At 36.7% G+C, this 22,966-nt stretch overlaps 1 protein-coding gene across 2 annotated transcripts in view; it reads left to right on the top strand.

Moving 5' to 3' along the window:
- Positions 1 to 5,779: 5,779 nt before the first annotated feature.
- ralgds (ral guanine nucleotide dissociation stimulator) overlaps positions 5,780 to 22,966 on the top strand; it is a 51,939-nt gene continuing 34,752 nt past the window's right edge. The window contains exon 1 of one of the 2 annotated variants that reach the window (XM_009304057.5): positions 5,780 to 6,114. In XM_009304057.5, coding sequence (XP_009302332.1) covers positions 5,935 to 6,114 — 180 coding nt within the window. In that variant the 5' untranslated portion in view covers positions 5,780 to 5,934. Of the gene's footprint in view, positions 6,115 to 16,415; positions 16,649 to 22,966 lie in introns of those variants that run through there. The other variant, XM_009304058.4, reaches the window with a different exon arrangement.

Genomic DNA, 22,966 nt, shown 5'->3' with positions numbered 1-22,966 from the left:
GAATTTATGTATTTATATTCAAACAATTCTTACCTATCCTAAACCTTTAAACAGTAGTATATATAATATCCAGAATTCCTTATAATGTTGTGATGGCTAAAATCACATGTAGCATTGAAATTAACTGAATACTGATGTTTCTATTCTAGTGTGGCATGGTGGCTCACTTGTTAGGACTGTTGCCTCACAGCAAGAAGGTCACTGGTTCATATCCTAGCTGGGCCAGTTGGCAGTTCTGGGTGGAGTTTGCATGTTCTCCATGTGTTCGAATGTGTTTTCTCCAGGTGCTCCGATTTCCCACACATTCCAAAGACATGCCCTATAAGAGAATTGGTGGAACTAAATTGGCTGCAGTGTATGAGTTTGTGTGTGAATGCGAGCGTGTATGGGTGTTTCCCAGTACTGTTTCAACTGGAATGGCATCCGCTTCGTAAAACTTATGTTGGAATAGTTGGCGATTCATTCTTCTGTGGCGAGCTTTGATAAATCAGAGACTAAGTCGAAGGAAAATTAACAAATTAATAATTTCTATTCTAAAAATTGTATAAATTTGAGTACAGTGCTTGTAACACAAATATATAATCACATGTCTGTAGGTCAATGCAAAGTATTTAAGAAACTGCTGATCTACGACCATCTCTATGGTGTACAGAGAATGGTCCAGAAAGAGAAAATGCAGAAATGTCTTGTTGATTGTCAGAGGAAAATGGTCAAACTGTTTTTCATAGACTCAAAGAACCACCAAAGTCTGCTGAAGAGTATCTCTGAACAGAGATTATTATAGACCTTTTTCATGGCTGCTGCATGGAGGGCGCCATAGCGACCAGCGTCTTCCGGTAGAATGCTAAAAACTTCCGTTTACAGCGTGTACAACTGGGGCCTCATGTACGAAGACTTGCGTGGAAATCTTACTAAAACATTGCGTACGCACAAAGCTGTAAATGTGCGTACGCAGAAAAAAATTCAGATGTATGAAACACTGCGTACGCCGAATCTCACGCATATTCTTTTGTACATCTGAATGAACGTGAAACTGAGCGCAACATGCACGAGCACAAAACCCCTCCCTGCCTCCTCCCCGTATGAATATGCTAATGACTATGCTAATGGAAAACCCAACGAAAAAGCAATGGCAAAATCAAGCAAAAAGAGAAACTTTGAACAGAATGTGAATTGGAGGTGCTGCTTTCGGAGGTAGACCGGAGAAAAGCGGTGTTATTTGCAAGTTTGTTCTCCGGAATTAACAACAAAAGAAAAAAATAGAGTGGGAGAGTTTAGCTGATGCGGTCAACACAGTTGGGTCTGAACATCGCACTGAGTGCATTAAAAAAAAAAGAAATAGTGTGGTTTATATCTGTAAAATGTTGCAGGATGCTTAACAGTCTCAGTGGTGCGCTCGTAAGACGCTTTTGATCATGAATTGATACGTTCGAGCATGATCTCGGCTCGAATCCAGCGTCTGATGAACTCTTTCTTGTTTTTCCCCCGCTACATATCAGATTTTGCCAACTATTTATCACGAGAAAGACAAGTAGGAATCATCAATAAGTTCATATCAATAAGCATCATATTTTATTTGCACATTTATTGAATGGAAATGTTTCTGATTCACGCATGCAAATTCATCTTCAGATAGTGTCTTTATAGCAATGTGCGTGCGGTAGATCGCTCAGATTACATTGGGAAAACAGGCGACTGCTGCAAATTGTGCTTTAATGTTTAGCTGGTCAAATGTATGGTATGAAAACCTTATATACCTGCTGAACCCGTTTCATACAGCTGTGATTGCAAGGCTCAGACACTTTGTGGAGATGAATTTAACACAACTGCCTCTAGAAGTCGCCAATGGCAATGAAACAGACACGCACAAAAAATGTGCGTACGCCTGCCAGAAAGCTGCCGTGAAGCTGCGCACATTCCCATGTTCAGTTCATTGTTAGTAAATCCAAACGTGAGCGATTCTGAGCATGAAACCTGGCGTACGCAAAGTTTTTGTGCGTACGCAGCGTTGATACATGAGGCCCCTGGTAATTTGTGCTCCGAAAATGGGGTTCAAATAACTTTTTTAATGGATAACAGTGTTTTTGTGACACACAACTTAGAAATGTGTCTGTTAAAGCCGTCATAATGTCACATGTGGTTCAAGCGCGTCAGAAATACGAGAAAAACATTCTCCTAATTCACGTGTCTGCCGTCAGAAATACACGTGCACACACACACACACACACAGAGAGAGAGAGAGCGCAAACCAGAGTACTGGCATGAAACTTAGCAGGTATGAAAGTCGTGCAATTTACAAAAATGACCAATAAAAGTCTGTTATTGATCCTCTGCTGGCTGATTTGCTGTTCATTCTAATCGCGCGCCGTTTGTGTTTTATTTCGTGTGTTGTTTTTACCACGGTTTGTGTTTTTCTGTCATTTCGAAATGACACTAGCCTATATTTTCACTTTGTCACAGTTATTAAATCAGTGTGTCAGTGGCACAGTACAGGCTATACGTGTGTGTGTCAAACATTTTGGTGAATTACATTTGTTTGGGCTGGTTATATATTTGAAATAAAGAGAAAACGTTGACTTTAGCGATGACAAGGCTTCATTTAAACTGGAGAAGATGCCTCACAGCAGCTGTTTTCCATCCTATTAGATCGCATTTCTTTAAATGATCAGTACAGGAGGTGGTGCGGATGGACAACAGTATTAGTTCAAAGAGAATAAAAGCAGGTAAATAGATTAAAACTATCGTTTCGAAGCTGTCCATATGTGACTGTTTACACGCATTAGCTGCCGACCGGAAGTTCTTTGCATTCTCCTTGCGCATACACGCAAAGCATAATGGGTAATTTTGCGTTCCAAGAAAAAGGTCTATACTTGAAGCAGATGAGCTACATCAGCAGAAGACAACTACAGTCCTGCCATCTAAAAACAGGAGACTGAAGCTACAGTTTACAAAAAAATTACAAAAATTGAACAATAGAAGACCGGAAGAGGGTTGTCTGATGAATCAGGACATTTGCTGTGACATATGGATGATCAGAATTTGGCACAAACAACAAGAAAGCATAGATCATCCCTGCCTACTATCAATGGTTCTGGCTGAGATTTTCTTGACACATTTACTCATTAGTTCCATCTGAGCATTCCCAGCAAACATTTTGTGTTTAATTTACATCTAATAGACATCTAAATGTAGACAGCAAGGCTAAACGTGGGCTGTCAGTTAAAATCTAATAGACATCTAAGAATAGCCCAAAACTAGACTAGTTGTCAAATAGACAGATTAGACTTTATGTAGCATAATTTATTTGTGTTTATTTGATGACTAGTCTAATGTTGACCCAGTCTTAGACGTCTATTAAACTTTCACTGACAGCTAAAATTAAAAAATGCTTGCTGGGTTGCTTCAACACTCCCGCCAACCTGATTTCACCACGTAAGACATGTTCCTGGTTTAACACCTATGTTGATGCTGGAACAACATTCCAATCAGCCAATCAGAATTAAGAGATACGTTTACCATTTACGTTAAGTTTAGGCTTATGGTTAGGTTTATACACTTCTCCATCTATTATTCCCCTCTGAATTGGGAATGATTTACAGTTATGGTATAGATTATAGGTATGGATTTCATTTTTTTTTTTTAAATGATGTTCCAGGATCAACACAGATGTTAATCCAGGATCACATAGTACTTGGCAAAATCATGAAATGCTAAACACCCCAGACTACCTGAGTATTGCTGCTGACCATGTCCATCCCACTATGACAACAATGCACCCACCCAGTGATGCTACCGCTAGCAGAACAATATATAATGTTATAGACCTTAAATCAACACATTTTTTTTAAAAACGCCACAGTGACCAGATCTTAATTAAATAGAGCACCTTTGGCTTGTGCTAGAATAGGAGATTCTGTCAACAAGTTCACATAAATCTTACAAATGTGTTATCAGCCCTTTGATAAACCTATGCCATAGAGAATTCAAAAGAAGCACTCAAAGGTGTACCTAATTTAGTGGCTTGTAAATTAGCCGACAGCTAGCTCTCTGCAACTCGCACATGGTTGCCCATTGAAGCCAAGCAGGGCTGAGCCAGGTCAATTCATGGATGGGAGACCACATACGAAAGCTAGGTTGCTGTTAGTGTAGTCTTAGTGAGGCCAGCAGGGGGTGCTCACCCTGCAGTCTGTGTGAGTCCTAATGCCCCAGTATAGTGAAGGGTACTCTATACTGCTCAGTGAGCATCGTATTTTGGATAAAACATTCAACCGATGTCCTGACCCTCTGTGGTCGTTAAATAAAATATCAGGACGTCCTTCAAAAAAAGAGTAGGGGTTTAGTCCCGTCATCCTGGTCAAATTTACCCACTGGTCCCTGTCTATCATGGCCTCATAACCATCCCCCTATCATAAATGACTGGCGCAATAAGGCTGACGTCTTGTCATCCAGGTGGATGCTGCACACGGGTGGTGGATAAGGAGATTCCCCCCAATGTGTAAAGCCCTTTGAGTGTCTAGAAAAGCGCTTTATAAATGTAGGGAATTATTATTATTAGTATTATTATTATTATTACTATTACTATTATTATTAATTGTAACAAATTAAAATGTTTTCCTATGACTCTGAATCAGCCTATACAACCATTGAATGCCTTACACACGTGAGAGGTACTTTTTCAAAATTCAAGATGTTCCCAAGAACTTGCACATGTCTGGACGTGATTGGAATGAAGCGAATGTAGGCAAGACATGTTCGTGCATATTCTGCCTGAATTTCAACAGCCATGCACCCTACAGAACGCAAGTGAAGCGCCTCAATGTGAGACATATTTTAAACAGAAGCTGCTTTTGTGCACACGTCTCTGTAGTGAGGTAGGGCGCTCTTGTGCAAATACAGTCGTCTCTGTGGGCTTTATTGCAGTTCCTCTAGGCATCTCTTTTCAAAGGTTGAGCGTTTGCTGTCTCCATGGCAACCACATCGCTCTATGGCTGCGTAGGATATCCTCTGCATTTCAAAACAGTTCCCACAGTCTGTGCTTTCATAATAGAGTGCCACCTCCCTGCGCTCCTCAACTATATCTGCTGTTAGATAATCATCACATGTATGATATTGAACTGTGTGCTACTCCTGTTGCATGTACGGTGGCCTCACAGGAACTATTCTTCCATTCTGCATCCCTCCCTTGACTCGTTCAGATGTTATCATTAAGCCTGTTTTACTACAGGACAGCTCGAAAAAGCGGTGTGACCTAGATTTAATGTTAGGGCATTGCAATTTTTTTCAACTCTTTAATGGATCTGAGAGTATGTCGGCCATTTATGTGTGTGTGAGTGTATGTGTGGGCTTTTTTCTAGGATCCAGACTCACTTACAGGTCACTGGGCAGACTGGTCACACGTGCAAAAACACACTTTTTGTGTTGCGCCAGCAAAAACATGATCCAGATACACAAACAGAGGGTCTCTAAGGGGAAAAACATCCAGGAAACTCTCCTATATATCTTCACATGCTGGAAAAGGACTGTTAGCAGTATCCATGGAGTGAATGTGGGGCTTAAAAGGGAGGGGGAAAGAGACAGAGAGAGATACACTGTTACGCAGAGATACTGCATTTTAAAGCGAAATGTACCTGCATACCTACGTCGCATGTACTGTATAGGCGTGGGTGTTGACATGGTTAGGAGATTGTTAGAGACTATGTGCAAAAGGAAACCCTTGGAGGAGGAGGAGAAGGAGGAGGAGGTCGAGTTGTTCAGATTTCTTACCGTCTCCTGAGGCGACAGAAGTAGACAGAGTGTTACTGACAGCGACAGCAAGTTCCTGTTTGTGCACAGGGAAATACAGAGAGAGGCGAGTAGTTTTTGCCTGTGCACTCACTCTGGAAAGGGAACGACTGAAAGGGAGAGAGCACGAGAGAGGGAGGGAGTTGTGTATCAATGAGAGCAGACAAGGGGGAGCAGCATTCCCCTAATATGAAGCAGGCGCCTGGACAGCAGCCTACACTCTCTCCATCGGGTAAGATGGAGCCCAAATCTCTGTTCAGCCTGCATAAAGCTCTGGCTCAACCTGTGAAGATGTGCATGTTTGATTTCCCCGTCTCCATCCTGGACGATCTGGTAAGAGACTGCAGTCGTTCGCTTCTGATTCACCTGATGCGAGTGTGTTGTCATTTGGTCCAAGTGTTGGTTGCGTTCTGCTGTTTTCATGCATGTTGGATTAGAGCCAGTGAGGACTTTAACTGATGTTTCACTGGGAATGCTGGTACAGGCATGTTAGTTTTTGTTGTTTTGTCACTTGTCATTATACAGGTTGATCAATATTGGCGTCTGGAGTTAGTTGGGGATGTCTCGAGCTTAATAGTGAGTTGTACTATTGGCGTGATGAGTAGGACGTTGATGCTATCTGTTTTTTGTTTTGTTTGTTTTTCTGTGGTACTCTTCGGTCAAGAGATGTTCAAGGATGATGTGCTACTTTTGCTAAGTAGCAGGTGTTTTATGTGTCAACACTTCTGCAGGTGTGAGTATGCATTTAGGTTACCGGGCTTGATTTTTATTGCATTTTATATGGTGCACTTCAGTAGAGCTCTGCAACTACTGCTTAAGTTTTATGAGTCATCTTGGAAATGGATGTGATCCGTAGTTAGTCCTCTGGGCTTTGTTTTGGATCTGTTTTAATGCATTGGAGTGAAATGTTTGGTTTATTAAATGCTGCTAATTGTTTAACATTTTTACTAATATTCTTTAGTGGCCATGAAGTAAAAAAATGCAGTGTGACATGTGAGTGCATTTTCTAAATACCTTTTTTAAATACAGTATTTCCTTTGCACTCTTTTTAAAGGGCACCTTTTTTACCCCTTTATGAAGATTTAAGATAAGCCGTTTGTGTCTCCAGAATGTGTCTGTAAAGTTTCAGCTCAAAACACCCATCACATTATTTATTATACCATTCCGAATGTTGGATTTTCTGCTCTAAACACAATGTAGCTGTTTTTGTCTGTGCATTTAATGCTATTTCTCCCTACCCACCGTTCACGTACCTCATTTACCGCCTCGGCTGCGTCAGATAAACAGCACAGTGACAGACATGAAGGAAGCAGATCTCACGTAACGTTTGAGAGAAATACTACAGTAAGAATTTTCCCAATGAGTATTTGATGTATTTGTTGTGGAGTTAATTCAAGCCTTTCTACTACGATGAGTCACACACAATGTTGTTACAATGTTCACACAAACACACACAGCACGTATGTTTAACTTTTGCACTGTTTTTACATGGCAAATGTGACATGATACACGTTAATATCCACTGCTGAATGTACATCCGTTGTTAATGTACAAAAAACTTGATTTCATGTCCACAAACCACGATTGAAGCTTCTTCTTTGATAATTTTACTGACATGCAGCTGTGGTGATAAAGACGGTAAAATAGCTGTAATTCATTACACATATGCTCTGTTTTAAAAACATTTTAAACTTGTAAAACTCATTCTCGATCATATTTGATGATGATTGATGATCACAGAGAGCTGAACAGATCTTTTAATTCCAATTTGCGCATGTCTTGTCTTGTTGATATGATTATTTGCGTTACTACGGAGACATATTATTATGCGGCTGTCAATCAGTTCTGTGGGTGGGGAAAACCACACTCCTACATCATGTTGCCGTGGGCCTCAAAATGAGAGGGATTTGGATCCTATTTTAACGTCAGGAAATTTAAAAGAAGAGACTTGTCTTTTTATCACTCTAATAAGATTGTGGACACACTATACAGGGCTCGAAATTGCGACCATTTTGGTCGCATATGCGCCCGAAATTTTACCTATGCGACCTCAAAATATATTTGGGAGCATTTGAGTGAGTGCTAAAAATTGTTGTGTGCGACCAGTTTTTACTGCAAAATATTCACCACATGCGCGGATTTGGGAGACATTCACGCAGAATGGATAAAAGACTTCCAGTGGCTTCAAGTCCGCTATGAGAAGTCTGTGGGGTGGAATTTTCAGGTAACTGCGTGCCACATCTAGCACGAGAGCTTCTGTTTAATCCTTCATATAATCGCCAGATAGTTTCTGCCGTGCAAGTGGCAGTTATATGTAAAATTTAACACCATGTTAACCATGTAATATCACTACTCATGAAAAGTATTGCTATTAACATGACGTATACATATAATAAGGTACAGTATATGTCAAAAACATCAGTGCAATATAAGACACGACCCGTGAGAACTGCACAGCTATATCATTAACAGATTCATTCATGTCAAGCAGTGCGTGCAGGTCCGGTGAGCTGTCCGTGTATCTTTTGGTCACTCAGCTATGTTATAAAAATCTATTTTCTTATGATGACGGGATTTCGTTGAGACATATTTTCCTCACGCTTGCATATATATTTTTTTCCTTGTTAGTTTGATTAGAGTTGATTTCAAATGCAATAAATATGTTTGTATAAAACTTGTAGTAACAATGCTTATAAGTGCGACTAAATTTTGGCTGTTGCACCTAAATTTTTAAAGTTAGGAGCACCGGTGCTACCAAGCAAAAAGGTTTATTTCGAGCCCTGCTATACCTGCACACAGTTCTGTCCATACAGCTTCAAAAAGATGATTTTCATCATAGGTGCCATCATAAATTATTCATTTTAAACTTTTATTTAATGTTTACAATACAAATCCTATTCGATTCATTTATTTGGTAAATAAAGCAAGTCTCTCATATAATATATCTTCCATATATCTACTAAAAGACAGAAATTATTACTTTACAAACTGTATTGTAAGTAAATCATATGAACGTTTACATATTACTCTGTAATATTACTCGAATTAATTAAAAAACTGAATAAATTAAATGTACACACATTTACACACAACTAAATAAATAGACTTAATGATGGGGTGAAAATCTGCATAAATCTGTGGATTTCTGCGCGCGCAAATTTCGTGTGGGCCTTGTCATAACTCTATAAAAATCTTAAGTTGATATAAATCCCCAACACTAAATAGTAATTTAAAGTAATACATATGGAACAGCGTGGTTTCATTAATGATCAGTATGTTTTCAGCAGTGATGTGACTGTATCAGATCAGCGTGTCTGCGTGTCTCAGCCAGTGACTGTCTGTACTCATTTGTGACTTGGACAAGGCTTTTGATAGAGTTTCTCTTTTGGCCTCAGCCATGAGGAGAAAGCACTTTTAAATGCCAAGTTCTGAGTGTCAAAGCGCCTTGGAATCATAATGGAGCTCCAGAGAATACAGCAGGGTAATAAATTGAGCCACAGAATGGTGTTTCTGTGGCACTAAAGAAAGAAAAGTATGTGAGCTCTCTCTGTAAAAAAAAAAAAAGAATCGGAGGTTTACACACTATGTTGGGTCAGTGAATTAAGTTTTGACCTATTTCTGAAAAGAAGCTGAGTGTCATTAGTACTTTAGCTGTTGTTTTGAAAAGCACCGTTGGCTTGTTAGAACATCAGCATTGTTTTAGGCCGCATAGACACACATTGACAAAGTCTGGCCTCTTGAACATCAATATCCACCTGTGTGGACGTTCTGTGTTTGTGGGTCAGGTTTTGTCTAGTCTCACAGAGCCAGACCTTTGATGGTCCATAATCCAGTTAATTCTAGCCAAGAGTGGCATGCTGGTAAAAAATGGATTGTACAAGCACAGAAAACAGTCAATGTTTAGAGACTCCAGTTACACACAGTAAACATACACTAATTCAAATATATAGGCTAATCATCAGGCTCAAGTTATCTTGATTAAAAATATTTGATGTTAATTACTTGTGTCAAACCCATTGATTATTGTAAACGATTGAATCAATTCTTATGAGGCTATTACCTTAAATTAATTTATTCATTTATAATTTTCCTTCGCATAGTCTCTATTTCAGTGGAATGAACCACCAACTAATCCATCAAATGTGTTACACAGTGGATGGCCTTCCAGCCGCAACCCAGTACTGGGAAACACCTATACACACGCATTCAAACACACACTACGGCCAATTTAGTTTATTTAATTCACCTATAGTGCATGTCTTTAGACTAGGGGAAACCGGAGCACACGGAGGAAACCCATGCCAACACAGGGAGAACATGCAAACTCCACACAGAAATGCCAGTTGCCCCAGCCAGGACTCAAACCAGAGACCTTCCAGCTGTGAGGCAACAGTGCTAACCACTGAGCCACCATGACGCCCTTATTACCTTAAATGTAATTTTTTATTATTTTTTCAGGAGAACTGCTGACAAGCTACACAAATCATGTGTTAAATTAAAATAATACTAAAAATAAATAAAATATTACTTCTGTAAAGTATTAAGTGTTCTTTTCCGATTTTAAAATTACAAAATTGTACGTGATTGTTTTAGGTATTCTTTTGGTTTTATTACAAATAATGGGATGTAATTACTATTGATAATTATTGATAAAAATTACAATAATAAAACCCAGATGGTTCGGATACAAATAATATACAAATAAAGACATTTCTGTAATCTTTAACTGTACACTTGCTTTGGCCAGATCATTTGCATCACTGAATCAGTAATTGGAGGCTTGCTGTGATCAGATGATTTGAATTGGTAAATCATCAATTTTAGACTCACTCTGACCTGATTGGTTGAGTTGCTCTGACCAGACCATTTGAATATGTGAGTCGTTAACTGGAGACTCACTCTGGCCGTTTTCAATTCCAAGAATGCTGAGAACAGACTTGCGTTCTTGTGAAGAGCGGTCACCTCGGAAAACCAAACCCCGGCATGCGAAAAGACAGAACGAGTTTGGTGTTTAAGTCTGCATCGATGCATCCTTGTTATCAAGAACACATTCGAGAACTTTCATGCATCCTCCGTTTTTGCGATTTTGAGTTTTGAAACTGAACTTTGGCAGTAGATGATGACGTTACACGAGAACATGAGGACGCAAGAACGCATATTGAGAAACAGCCACTGATATGATCATTTAAATTAGTGAATCTTTAATGGGAGATTCACACTGAATATTTGAATCAGTGAGCTTTTGAAATGAAAACAGATACAGCTAGATTAGTCCAATTCACAAATTAATAATTCAATGCAATATCCAAACTGAATTTATCTCGGCCAGCCCAAAGCTTAACCACAACTTCACTATACAGCAGGGCACCTTGACAATAACTCCTTCTAGGAATGTCAGGAACCTAGGAGTAGTTATTGATGACTAGTCTGTTCTTTCAGATTTGCTTTATTTGACACCTGGTAGATTAGACCTTTCTTAACCAAACATGCTGCTCAAATGCATGTCCAAGCTCTTCTCCTCTCCAAGATGGATTCTTGCAATACTTTCTTGGCTGCTTCCCATCCAACACCATCAAGCTTCTACAACTGATTTAGAATAAAGAGAAACAAGTCTCTAATGCTGCTTTAACAATAGACACGGATGAAGCGTCAAGTGGGAGTGTTTACATGTTTGCAAAGACCCAAATAGACATCCTGCAGTGTAATTCGCACAAATCGCTCTGATTAACCAATCAGGAGCTTGCTCTTTTAGGGGTGTGATTTATGACATGGCGCAAGTGGATGAACTTGAAGTTCATGGACTCAGACTCGGCCCCGAACTAATATATGCTGTTTTTCAGCCTTCCTAAAGCACATAAGCACAGTTGTTCTCTCAATAAAATCCACGTTTAGCCATTTAGCAATGAAGCTAGAGTCAACGGGCAGAAAGAAGCCCTTCCCATGATGCAAATCCACGTCTATTGTGAATTGAATTTAATGCATAAATGAAGTGAGTTAAACTTACTTTGCTAGTTACATGAAAATAGTACAATTTATTTGCGTGTTCCGCATCTGGTATGAACACAGCATACTGAACCAAAAGGAGTACATGTTATACCTTTATTTTGTCAATCTACACCAGATGACCACCATGTTCCTGGAGATCTACTTCCTGCAGAGTTCAGCTCCAACCCTGACAAACACAACTTGACCAATGAGGTATAGGCACAGCTAGTGTTTTCAGCCAACAATAAACTACTGGTAAAAGGTTTATGTGACTATTATCCATACTTTTCTTTTACAGTAACGATATTACAATGTTATTAAAATAGACCAGTTCAATAGGCTTAAGCATTCATTTAATTGTTGAAGCATAAAACAGGATGAAAGACTGTGTAAATGAAAGCGGCGTCAGTGGCAGGCTTGCGCAGAAACTCCATTAAATATACTGGGGTAAAATAATTTTCCATATTTCCACAAGACATGGTGCGGAAATGTTTAATTTTAATACTGTGCCTCTTGTCCATTCTGAGACCCATTTTATTTTGTATGTTAATCAGGCAATGAAGATCACTGAATTTGAAAGAAATCAGTTCTTAAACGTGGCAATTTTGTAATGGTGCGACAGGTCACCAGAAGCCCTTGGACTGGCAGACTGAAAATTAAAAGTCTGTGTGCATATACTCCATTAATTAGGACCTGAAACAGCACTTGGTAATTACAGACAAGTATGTTCGATCAGGGTTGCGACTGAAATCTGCAGGAAGGTAGATCTAGTAATCGGTGCTCGTATCAATTTCGAGGCACTGTTATCCCTACAAATCAACCGCTGACTCTGCACTCATTTACTTCAGCCTGATGAGCTCGGTAGGAACCTGTGCTCTGCTAATAAAAGTTGCCTTGTGATACCATGGGCCACAGAATCAATCACAAAGACATTTACTTTTAATGTTTCATACTGGTGAAAAGACATGTCAAACAGCTGAGTGTCTGGCCATTTTTAAGAAACTTCTGAAAACACGTCTGTAATATCAATATGTATGTCCAGGTTTATTAAATGGCAGAATTACACAAAAGTGCAATTTAAATACAGCACCACAGAATAGACATATTCAAAAAATAGACAAGCTTAATATTGGTGGGCACAAGACAAAAACTAAAGCCTATTACATTCAAAATTTAAAGACTTAAGAAAGCCATTTTCAACTGTATCTGTGACATTTTAAAAACTGTTTGTGTTATTGACAGTTCAGGTGCAAGAAGAATATATCACATGCTGTCTGAGGGAATGATGATTGAGCTGGTAATATGTGACTCAGTTGTTTGTTCCCAGTGATCTTTTGAATCATAAAGCATATTAAAAAAAAACATATTTAGCAAACAATGTTTGAATGGTGTGTTCCTCTGACATTTAAAATAAATATGTGTGGGATCTTCTACCTCAAAGCACATGCTCTCTGTTCTTTGCGGTGCTTCCACCTGGCAACAACAGCTGTAGCCATTTCAAGTGCAACATTTAAGACATGTTTTTTTGTGTGTTAAATAATAGCGCAAATACCTGTAATTTGAGGAGTGAAAACTTTATCAAATCGCATTTTGTGATTAATTAAAATACTTAGTTACTTCACATAAAATTGGCATATGACCAGGAAACTCCTACAAATCATATTCAATAAAGTCAGGTGCAAAAATAGCTGCGTTTACACTCTTTTAGCACTATTCATCGCTGCACATGTTTTGTAAATACCAACAGTACTAATTTACAGTTTTTCCTATTTGCTTTGACCGGGTAAAGAAACTAGAATCCACTCCATTTTCATTATCATTATCCCAGCCGAGCAGAAAACATGTCTGGCAAATGTGTAAACCCTTTCTCATTGGATTGACACATTTTCCCCAACATTTTCCTGTTAACACGGATGTTATTTAAGCAGTCCAAACTCCATAGTTTTAGCTATGGTAACCAAATATAAACCATTTATTCCTGACTATTAGAAACTATCAACTTTGTATGAAGTCATTAAAGCACTGGTTTGACACTCCTTCACACAAATCTTTAATTAGAATTAAAAAAAAAAAGGTGGCCGGTCAGTGTTGTTCTTTGCCAGCATGAATGGAGGAGGTCAGTAGTGGCTATGTCTTCTACTCTGATAGATTTGTCTGTATTTTGGTTTATATGAGTCTTCTCAAATATTTACAGTATTTTAATATTTTTGTCTAGTCTGTTTTTTAACAGTATTTCAGTTTTCAGCCACAGTTTGAAAAATATATTTTCCAATATATTTTGTTGTCCATTGTGTTGTGATTAATTAAAAGCTCATATACTGGTTTGAACGTTTTGTTGTTTGATGGCAAAATTGACTTTTTTGCATATTTTAAATGTTTTAGCACATTTAGTTTTTCAAGCAAAATGTGTCATTTTGACAATGAGTGACGCTGTTTAGACTTGTGTGTTAACTGTTTTGAAATTGTGGAGTTTCAGTTGACGACTGCATCAAAGCAATTAAGAAAAGCTGTACAAAGAACTTGTTCTGACTAGTAAATTTGGCCAGTAATCATTTAATTGTGGGAAATTGCCTCATTGTTAATTTATGGGATAACATTGTGCAATTCTGAGTGTGCTTCTCACAGGTGAGTGGGTTTTACAAACCACCTGTAATCACACTCTTTCCTCTCTCTCTCTCTGTGTGTGTGTGTGTGTGTGTGTGTGTGTGTGTGTGTGTGTGTGTGTGTGTGTGTGTGTGTGTGTGTGTGAACTTCTTCTGGAGAAAGTCTTATTTGTTTTATTTAGGCTAAAATAAAAGCAGTTTTTAATGTTTTAAAAAACATTTAAAGGTCAATATTATTAACCTCTTTAAGCTATATATTTTTTCGATAGTCTACTGAACAAACCATCATAATTCAATAACTTGCCTAAATACCCTAACCTGCCTAGTTAACCTAATTAACCTAGTTAAGCTCTTAAATGTCACTTCAAGCTCAATAGAAGTGTCTTGAAAAATATCTAGTCAAATATTATGTCCTACCATCATGGCAAAGATAATATAAATCAGTTATTAGAGATGAGTTATTAAAACTATTATGTTTAAAAATGTGTTGTAAAAAATCCTTTCTCCGTTAAACAGAAATTGGGAAAAAAATAAACAGGGGGGCTAATAATGTGTGTGTTTGTGTTTTGTGCATTTGTATGCAAAATAAATATTGAACTAACTTAGCATCTATATATTGCTTTCTGGTGATTTGAAGTGATTATTTTATCCTCATTTGTTAGTTCCCTTTGGATTAAAGTGTCTGACGAATGAGTAAATGTAAATGTAGTTAAAGGTGAACATTGAAATAAACTGAATACTGACATTGCTATTCTAGAGCGGCACGGTGGCTTACTTGCCAGCACTGTCGCCTCACAGCAAGAAGGCCAATTGTTCACGTCCCAATTGGGTCAGTTGGCATTTCTGTGTTAAGTTTACAAGTTCTCCCCATGCTGCGGGGGTTTCCTTTGGGTGCTCTGGTTTCCCCTACAGTCCAAAGACATGTGCTATAGGTGAATTACATTAAACTAAATTGGCCTAAATTAAACTACACTATGAGTGTGAATAAGTGTGTTAATACCGCTTTGACGACCTATAGAGACTAAATAAAAGGAAAATGAATGAATGAATAAATGGACTCAAACATGTTTAATTGAAAATAATTGTGTACAAATTACAAATTGGTTACAAACTTCTGCCATCATGTTTTATAGCAGACAAAAATGTTTTCAACAAAGAACAACCTTTTTATAAAATGTAGTGGAAGAATATAAAAGAATAAAATACAGACACTTAGTGATGTTTTATAAACAAATTTTAAGAAGAGCATGTGAAGATTTTATAACAATTCTAACGCATCATTAACAATCATTCCATTATCCAATCAGCATTAGACCAAACCCTACATAAATGCCAAACTTGACCTACCTGCATTATCTCACGACTTTAGCATCCCTCCACCATCCCGACATCTCACCTCTTAAATCTATCTACCTGGAGGGCGCGTTCTGGGGCTGGGCTTGACACTTCACTCAAACCCCAACGTCTCTCCCTTTCCTGACAAGGGGAATAATACAAGTTGGGGTATCTTTTCCAAGCTCAAACATCTGTAAGTGTGAACTCCTGAAACAAAAATAAAGTTCAGTGCCAGAGTGAATATGGTTTCTGTCCACTACTGTAGTTAACTGTAGACAGTTTTGTCTAGATTTAGTTACAAAATCTGCCCCACAACGAAAGTAAAACTCTTAAATAGAAGTTTAGATTTTATAAATGAACATCGCATGCTGGGAAATGTAATAAAGTATTGTGTAAAATGTTCTCAAATCTACAATGACATCCTGTGAACATTTGCCCAAACACAACAAGGTTCGATTCCTTGGCAAAGAAACTTGTCACACAGGTTTTACTTCAGCTTGATTGCCTCACTTGCTATTTCGTTTTCTGTGGGAATTCTTCTGAATTCCCAGCACAGCAAAGTGCATCAGTCATTAATAATGATTCTGTAGCAAGGCTGAGGTTGTCAATAGATGAGCTTATTACAGCAAGCGTTGTGGTCTTCGGTCAGAGTTAGAGTTGTGTTACCATGTTCCCTGCGTATTGATACAGCTGTTTGAGTCTACACGTGTCAGACAGGGCCAGTGTTTTTGGGGTCAGCGGATGGCGAAGGAGAATTTTACATAACTGTCACGAGATTGAGGATATTGTGCAGTTCATGCTACAAGAACTCAATTAGGAAGGTGATGTGTTGGAAAGACAGGATTGATCAACTCATTCAACTGATACGCTGGTGTGGCTTGGGTTGTATGTACGTGAATGGAGATCTGTACTGTGAGTTGGGAGATTTAGAGGAACGGAAACAGGTAAGAACCTCTTCTGTTAACAGCCAGTGTGTCTCAGGAGATATAGCTAGCTATAACCAGATTCAGATTAATGTATTTTATGAATATGTTTTATATTTTATGTTGTCTTATTTGTGGAGTAGGCAGATTAGTAACATATTTGATGAATACTTATAAGTAGTTCCTGAAACATGAAATGAGATTTTAGTCAATGATAGTGGGCTGTTACTAAAGAAATAAGTTGGAATCATGCATAGAGTTGACATTTCTCGTACAGAAATATCCTGAAGGTGGTATTGTTTGTGTGTGTGTGTGAACAAATTGATAGCAATGTTTGACAAGTAGTTTCCTGCTCCTTTTAAATCTCTTTTAGCTGTATGATTGTATCTCTCAGGTGCTTTCCACAGCCTGTGTTCCTTATCCACATCTGGGTCATTCTGTTTTTGACATAGTAAACAAAAGAAAGAAAGAAAGAAAGAAAGAAAGAAAGAAAGAAAGAAAGAAAGAAAGAGAAAGAAAACATGTAGAAATCAAAAGTGAAATCCATTCCAACGAATCTCGAAGTTCTCTGAATTTACAGATAGAGACTGTTTACGTGACGTTGCATTTTCTGTCACATATGACAAAAATGAAAATAATTGATATTGTCATCATTTGAAATGCAGTTATGATAGACAATAGTTTGACTTGCATAGACATCTTGTTATAAAAATGCTGTGTTGTTACATTTTGCAATTGTCCTGCTGGATGACTGTCTTGTTGAAAAAATGACAGCTCTTTTTAATTAAAAACAAGTCGTAAAAATCATTGATAAATACCTCGGGTCTATTTTTACAATTGGCTATTTAAGTAAATGGCAATCATTTTATTCATCCATATATTTCTAAAAACACAGGAACTTTATACATTTGTCACTGAAAACTATATCATTTGCTGTGCCTTCATATGCTCATTATAAACTGGACAATTCCACAAAAATACTTAATTTAGTTGAAGGACACCAATCAAGATCGTGTGACTGAAGCCCATGACATGCACCTGAATTTTTGCTTTACATATTGAACTTTTTTGTAATCATTACAAAATTGTTAAGATTTGTTGTCCTTTCCTTTTGCAACCCTATTATTGGAAAATGTCCTACAAATCTGAAAGGACGTAGAGAAAAATATTATTCATGATTTCAGAGAAAATATTATAGCACTATATCTAGATAAGTGTCCAACAATGAAGAACAATCACTCTCACACCATTTGTATATTATTGAGAGTTCTTATTTTTATATCATGCCATGGGACTTATTTACACTACAGTTCACTAAAAAGTGAATTTAAAAAAGTAAAAAAAATTGATAAAGTTAGTACATTCTCAAACATCAGACTACGTTAATGATAGCAATTTAATTAAAAAAAATAGTGTTTTACAAAAAAACTTTGTCAACTACCCATATAATGTAGAAAATATATTGTGTAAGCACCACAAATCAATCAAACATCATTGATTCCATTCTCGTTAACACTGGGTTGTTGTGAATCCGCTGAAAATTTTGAGTAAGCAAAGGAGGACAAAAAAAAGATAGCTTTGTTTACAGACGCATTACATTTGTCCCCGTTTGAAATGTAGCTCAAAGTACATTTCTCAGGTTGACACAGGCTTCAGAGTGGGTTCAGGGTGTTGTTTGCTAACATTTATGTGAGAACTCTGATGGCCTTGATTCCTGCTTATAGGAAGGACAGTTTTAAACACCTTTAGCCATGTTGCAATGTCCACTCGGAATTGGTTCCAGATAATGGATAATGGTCCTATAACCACCTGTTTTTTGTCTGTGAAAAATATAAATGAAGCTTCTTGAAAGAATTATAAACCATGCTGGTGCTAAACAAGAGCAACAAGCTGTTATCTATCAATCTCAGCAGAGAGCAGCACAAACAGTGGTTGTGCAATTGAGTTCATGCTGTAGCAGAGATAGCCTTAGCCTAAGTATACAAGTTACAGCAAACTTTTGGTGTCAGGGGTCATTAGTTTTGAAAGAAAAATACCACAGGGACATTTAGGCCTCAAAATCAAATAAAACGCAATGGACCCTTTTCACATTTCCAGGTTTCTCCCATGCGGAAGTCGTGGGTAAACTTGAAGAGGAGTGAATGGGAGAGTACAACAAATACATTTTTTGCATTCCTATTTGCTCAAATAATAAAAAAATAACTCCTCAATTGTGTTTTCAAGCCTTCTAGAGAAAGGAAAAAATAGTGTGAGAGCAACATACCCTCTCGTCCATAGACGCTGCATTAGAATTTTTTTTTTTTTTTTGTAATTCAGTGCAAACATGATATAATATAAAGTATAGCTTTATACTTAAAAAAAAATCTACACATTAAACTTTCAAGAATTTTAGATGCTGATGACGCGCCATAACCATCTTGTAAAAAGGGTCCACAATTACCAACAACAGTATGTTTTCATTTGATTAATTCCAAATCAATTATAAAAATACCATTTAATGCAAACAATTTACTGAAGCACTCAAAATGGTGTTATTAACATGATTAATGCTACACGTGATCTTGGGAGTCTGCAGTTTATCACACTGAGCATAAAATGGTGTGAGCACCTAGTAGGAAAAATTTCTTTCTAACCCCTTAACCTGATTTTGCTTCTCTTGTTTTTAATCTGATCATCCAAAGTTGATAAACCATGGGTACATTTTCAGTATATCGATCAGTGTGTGTGTAGCTTTGCTATAGACAGATGATACACAATCTATGTGTGTCTCGCAAGTAAACTTTGTACTCAATACAGCATGCAAACATGAGCCTGTTAGATTAAAGCACTGATCAAACATTTTATTTACGCACCCACATAATTCAGTACCTATAGACAAATTACTAGTTTGTAAACATTCAGGATGAGCGCGCAACAAGGTTGCAGAAAAAAAACGGGAGCGCTAGCATTTACAGCGAGGAAATTACATCCGATGCGGTACAGAGTTTGTTGTTGTATTAGAGGTAAGTTACATTAATTACATATTATATATATTATTTACATAATGCTTTCAGTGTATTATAACAACTTGTCACCCAGTGATAAGTACAGTTATTTGGCAAAATTAATGTTAAAGTCAGCGACGTTTATCTGACAGGTCCATTTGCGATAGCGCCCTCCCAATGGATATTGGATTAGACTAAATGGCCAAGCTTCCGGCCTGATGCTTTCTCATTAAAACTCAAAGTGATTTTACACGAGAGAAGTTAAAGGCCTTCAAGTTTTTGGATGCCAACAATTTTGATTTGTGTGGTCATGTGCATGAAATATTGTTCCATGATTACCAGATTCAAAATGTAGTGCTAAAAACCGAGGTTCTGCCGGGCCAAAGAAAAGGAAGGAAGACGGAACTGAACAAGGCCTGGATAATCATCTACAAGCAAAACAACTGCATTCTGACAGCAAACTGCACCACATTTCATTCTAAGCATTCAGTGTCTGCAGTTTAAATGACCATATTTAACAGTTTTAGCTGAAATCATTGCTGCAATCAAAAACGAGTAACGTGTATGAATCAGCATATCGTGAACTTACCTGACATGAAATGAGAACTGCATAGTCAAGCATTTTTAACTAGGTCCTCACTCCATTCAGCTTAAATGATGGCTGTTAGCCAAAGACGAATTGTCCGATGGATGGTTTTGGCATGCTGTTCCGGGAGAGAACCCGGAGCTCGGAGATATTTGAGCCAAGGGCTCCTGCCCGGTCAATATGCATATCACGGGATTTGAGATTAGGTAGGTCTCGATAGTTCCCCCTTTAGAAAAGGGAGGAAAAGGAGGAGATGGGGTTGAAGAGGGGATTCTTCCAAAACGAAGATAGGGCAATAAGGAGAAAGTGATCCATTTATAGTAAGCTAGGATCACTCGGATTGGATTATTACAGATTATGGATGAGTGGCCAGCAGTGCTCAATCATATCACGTGCTCCTCTTGACATTAGTTTATGAAACTTCACTTCTCAAGTAGTAGTGCAGATATTTGACACACACATTTTGAAGATACCTGGGAAGATGACTATAACAACAAAATGCATTTCTTTGCCAGATAAACTCAAATCAACTACAGATGTTTATGATGAGAATAAACGCACTCTCAACTCCAACTAATAATAAATACAAATCCACAGAGAAACAAAATTGTAACTTAAAAAGATTTTGTAAATAATGTGTATTTTGGTCCAAAATGAAAAGTGCCAGAAATATTGATGAAATGTTCCATTGTGTTTTCTACAATTAAAAGAAAGACCAGAATAATTTAATTTAATATTTCTTTAGCTGTACGGCTGTGAGATGTATTCTATTATTAAATTGATTACTATTTTAATCCTTGTTTAGGAATGTAATTATTGACCTTTTACTTCTCACGGTTTGGATTGATCATTTCAGTGCACATAAATGTATTTAATACAAAAATAAAGAGGTTTGTGAGTATTTTATGTTATTTATATTGTGTTTCAAAGCCTGGGATTCTGATGCATATACAACTTACAGCATAATAGCTCTGTGTGATTGCTCTGCATGGCAGCCGAACAGAACAAACAAATGTTTCAATTCAATCAGTGCCCATGGTTATTCAAGTCCTTGTGCTGCCTTGAATTATGGCTGCAAATTTAATAGCAGAAGTGGCCAAGGGGGAAAAATACTGCAAAAACCTGTCAATTTTCAAAAAATTTTAATGTAATTGTGGCATACTTGAGATTGCTTGTATATAATTTTTACAATTAGAAAGTATCCAGGCGGTTGGACTTTGTAGATTTGGACATTGAGTTTGCTATCTTGTTTACTTTGTTTCAGTAAACTGCAGGCAAAAACACATTAAAAAAACATTTATACACATACACTTTTCAGTTTTGAGATTTTGGGGGGCTATTTGTTTAAGACTAATGTACATAAAACATACTAAATACACATTAAAAAATGTTTATTTTTTCAGTCCGTACATTTGTGTATGCAAATTACAAATACAATGCATGTTTTTTGAAGTCATTTTCTCAAAATGTTTTTTTTTTCTTCTGCACTGAGGCAAATGTTTCCACTTCACACTCACATACAACAAATTGTTTATTAATATCTATACTCCTTTTCATTAATATCTATATTACTTTTCATTTCACTGAGTTTAAAATGTCAAGAAAAATTTACCTCACTTCATCAAATGTTCATTCAATCCAATTTTTGTGATAGATGTGTACAAAATAGCACAAAGTTAATTAAATAATTTCTCATTTGCATATTTACACATTCAGACTAAAAAGGTAGATTTCTTTAACAATTCATTGTGTAATCAAAGCAACTAGCAAAGTAAGGTAATAATTTAGTATTTTTTTTATCTCATTTGCCTGCAGTCTCCTGCTTTAAGGTGTATTTTTTATTTTATTATATTGTCTGTACTCTGTAAGACGATTACCCTGTGTTCCAGCGCAGGTGAAAAAAAGTTTTATTTTATAAATTTTATTTAAAAACACTTTTAAAAAAAACAACAACTTAATTTTGTTTTTTTCCAGCTGCTGGAAATAAGCTGTAAAATAACGGCCGTTAAATCAAAGAAATGTCCTTAAATTTACATTTCTGATTGTAATAGCATTTCTGAAATTTGTGGTTACAGTAAATTTCTTTAATTTAACGGCCATTATTTAGTTTTTTTGTTTTTTTACAGTGTACAATTAGTGCACTTCCATAATGCACTTAAAGTGCTCTATTTTGGCCGACTAAGGTTTTGCTTAATGTACCAAAAGTTCATCTTTAATAGTACTAAAACTAAAATTAAGATTAACTAAGTGGACTTAACTGTGCTATTTTGACACACCATGAAGCTGAACTAAAATGTGCTTTTAATGTACTATTGCAGTATTTAAATAAAAAAAATTTAAAAAAAACTTTTAAACCACTTTTGGTACAATTATAATCATGCCCTATTAAACCTGTACAAATGAAATAGACTTATAAATTACTTAAAACATAATTATATATATATATATATATATATATATATATATATATATATATATATATATATATATATATATATATATATATATATATATATATATATAATTATGTTTTAAGTGTTATATAATTAATATATATAATTATGTTTTAATATTTTTTTAACAAAATTTGTTTTATATATAATAAGTATATTATATGTTATATATTATATTTTTAAGTCCATGGAGAATATTACATAACATCCTTTTTATAGAGGATTAATCTCTGTGAATAGTTGTTTTCATGTTAATGTATATCAATTTATCAAATGATAGAAAATTTATAAAATAAATATTATTAATGGATCTCAA

This window comes from Danio rerio, chromosome 8, assembly GCF_049306965.1.
Source record: "Danio rerio strain Tuebingen ecotype United States chromosome 8, GRCz12tu, whole genome shotgun sequence".
Lineage (NCBI taxonomy): Eukaryota > Metazoa > Chordata > Actinopteri > Cypriniformes > Danionidae > Danio > Danio rerio.
This window is presented reverse-complemented; position numbering and strand designations above follow the sequence as displayed.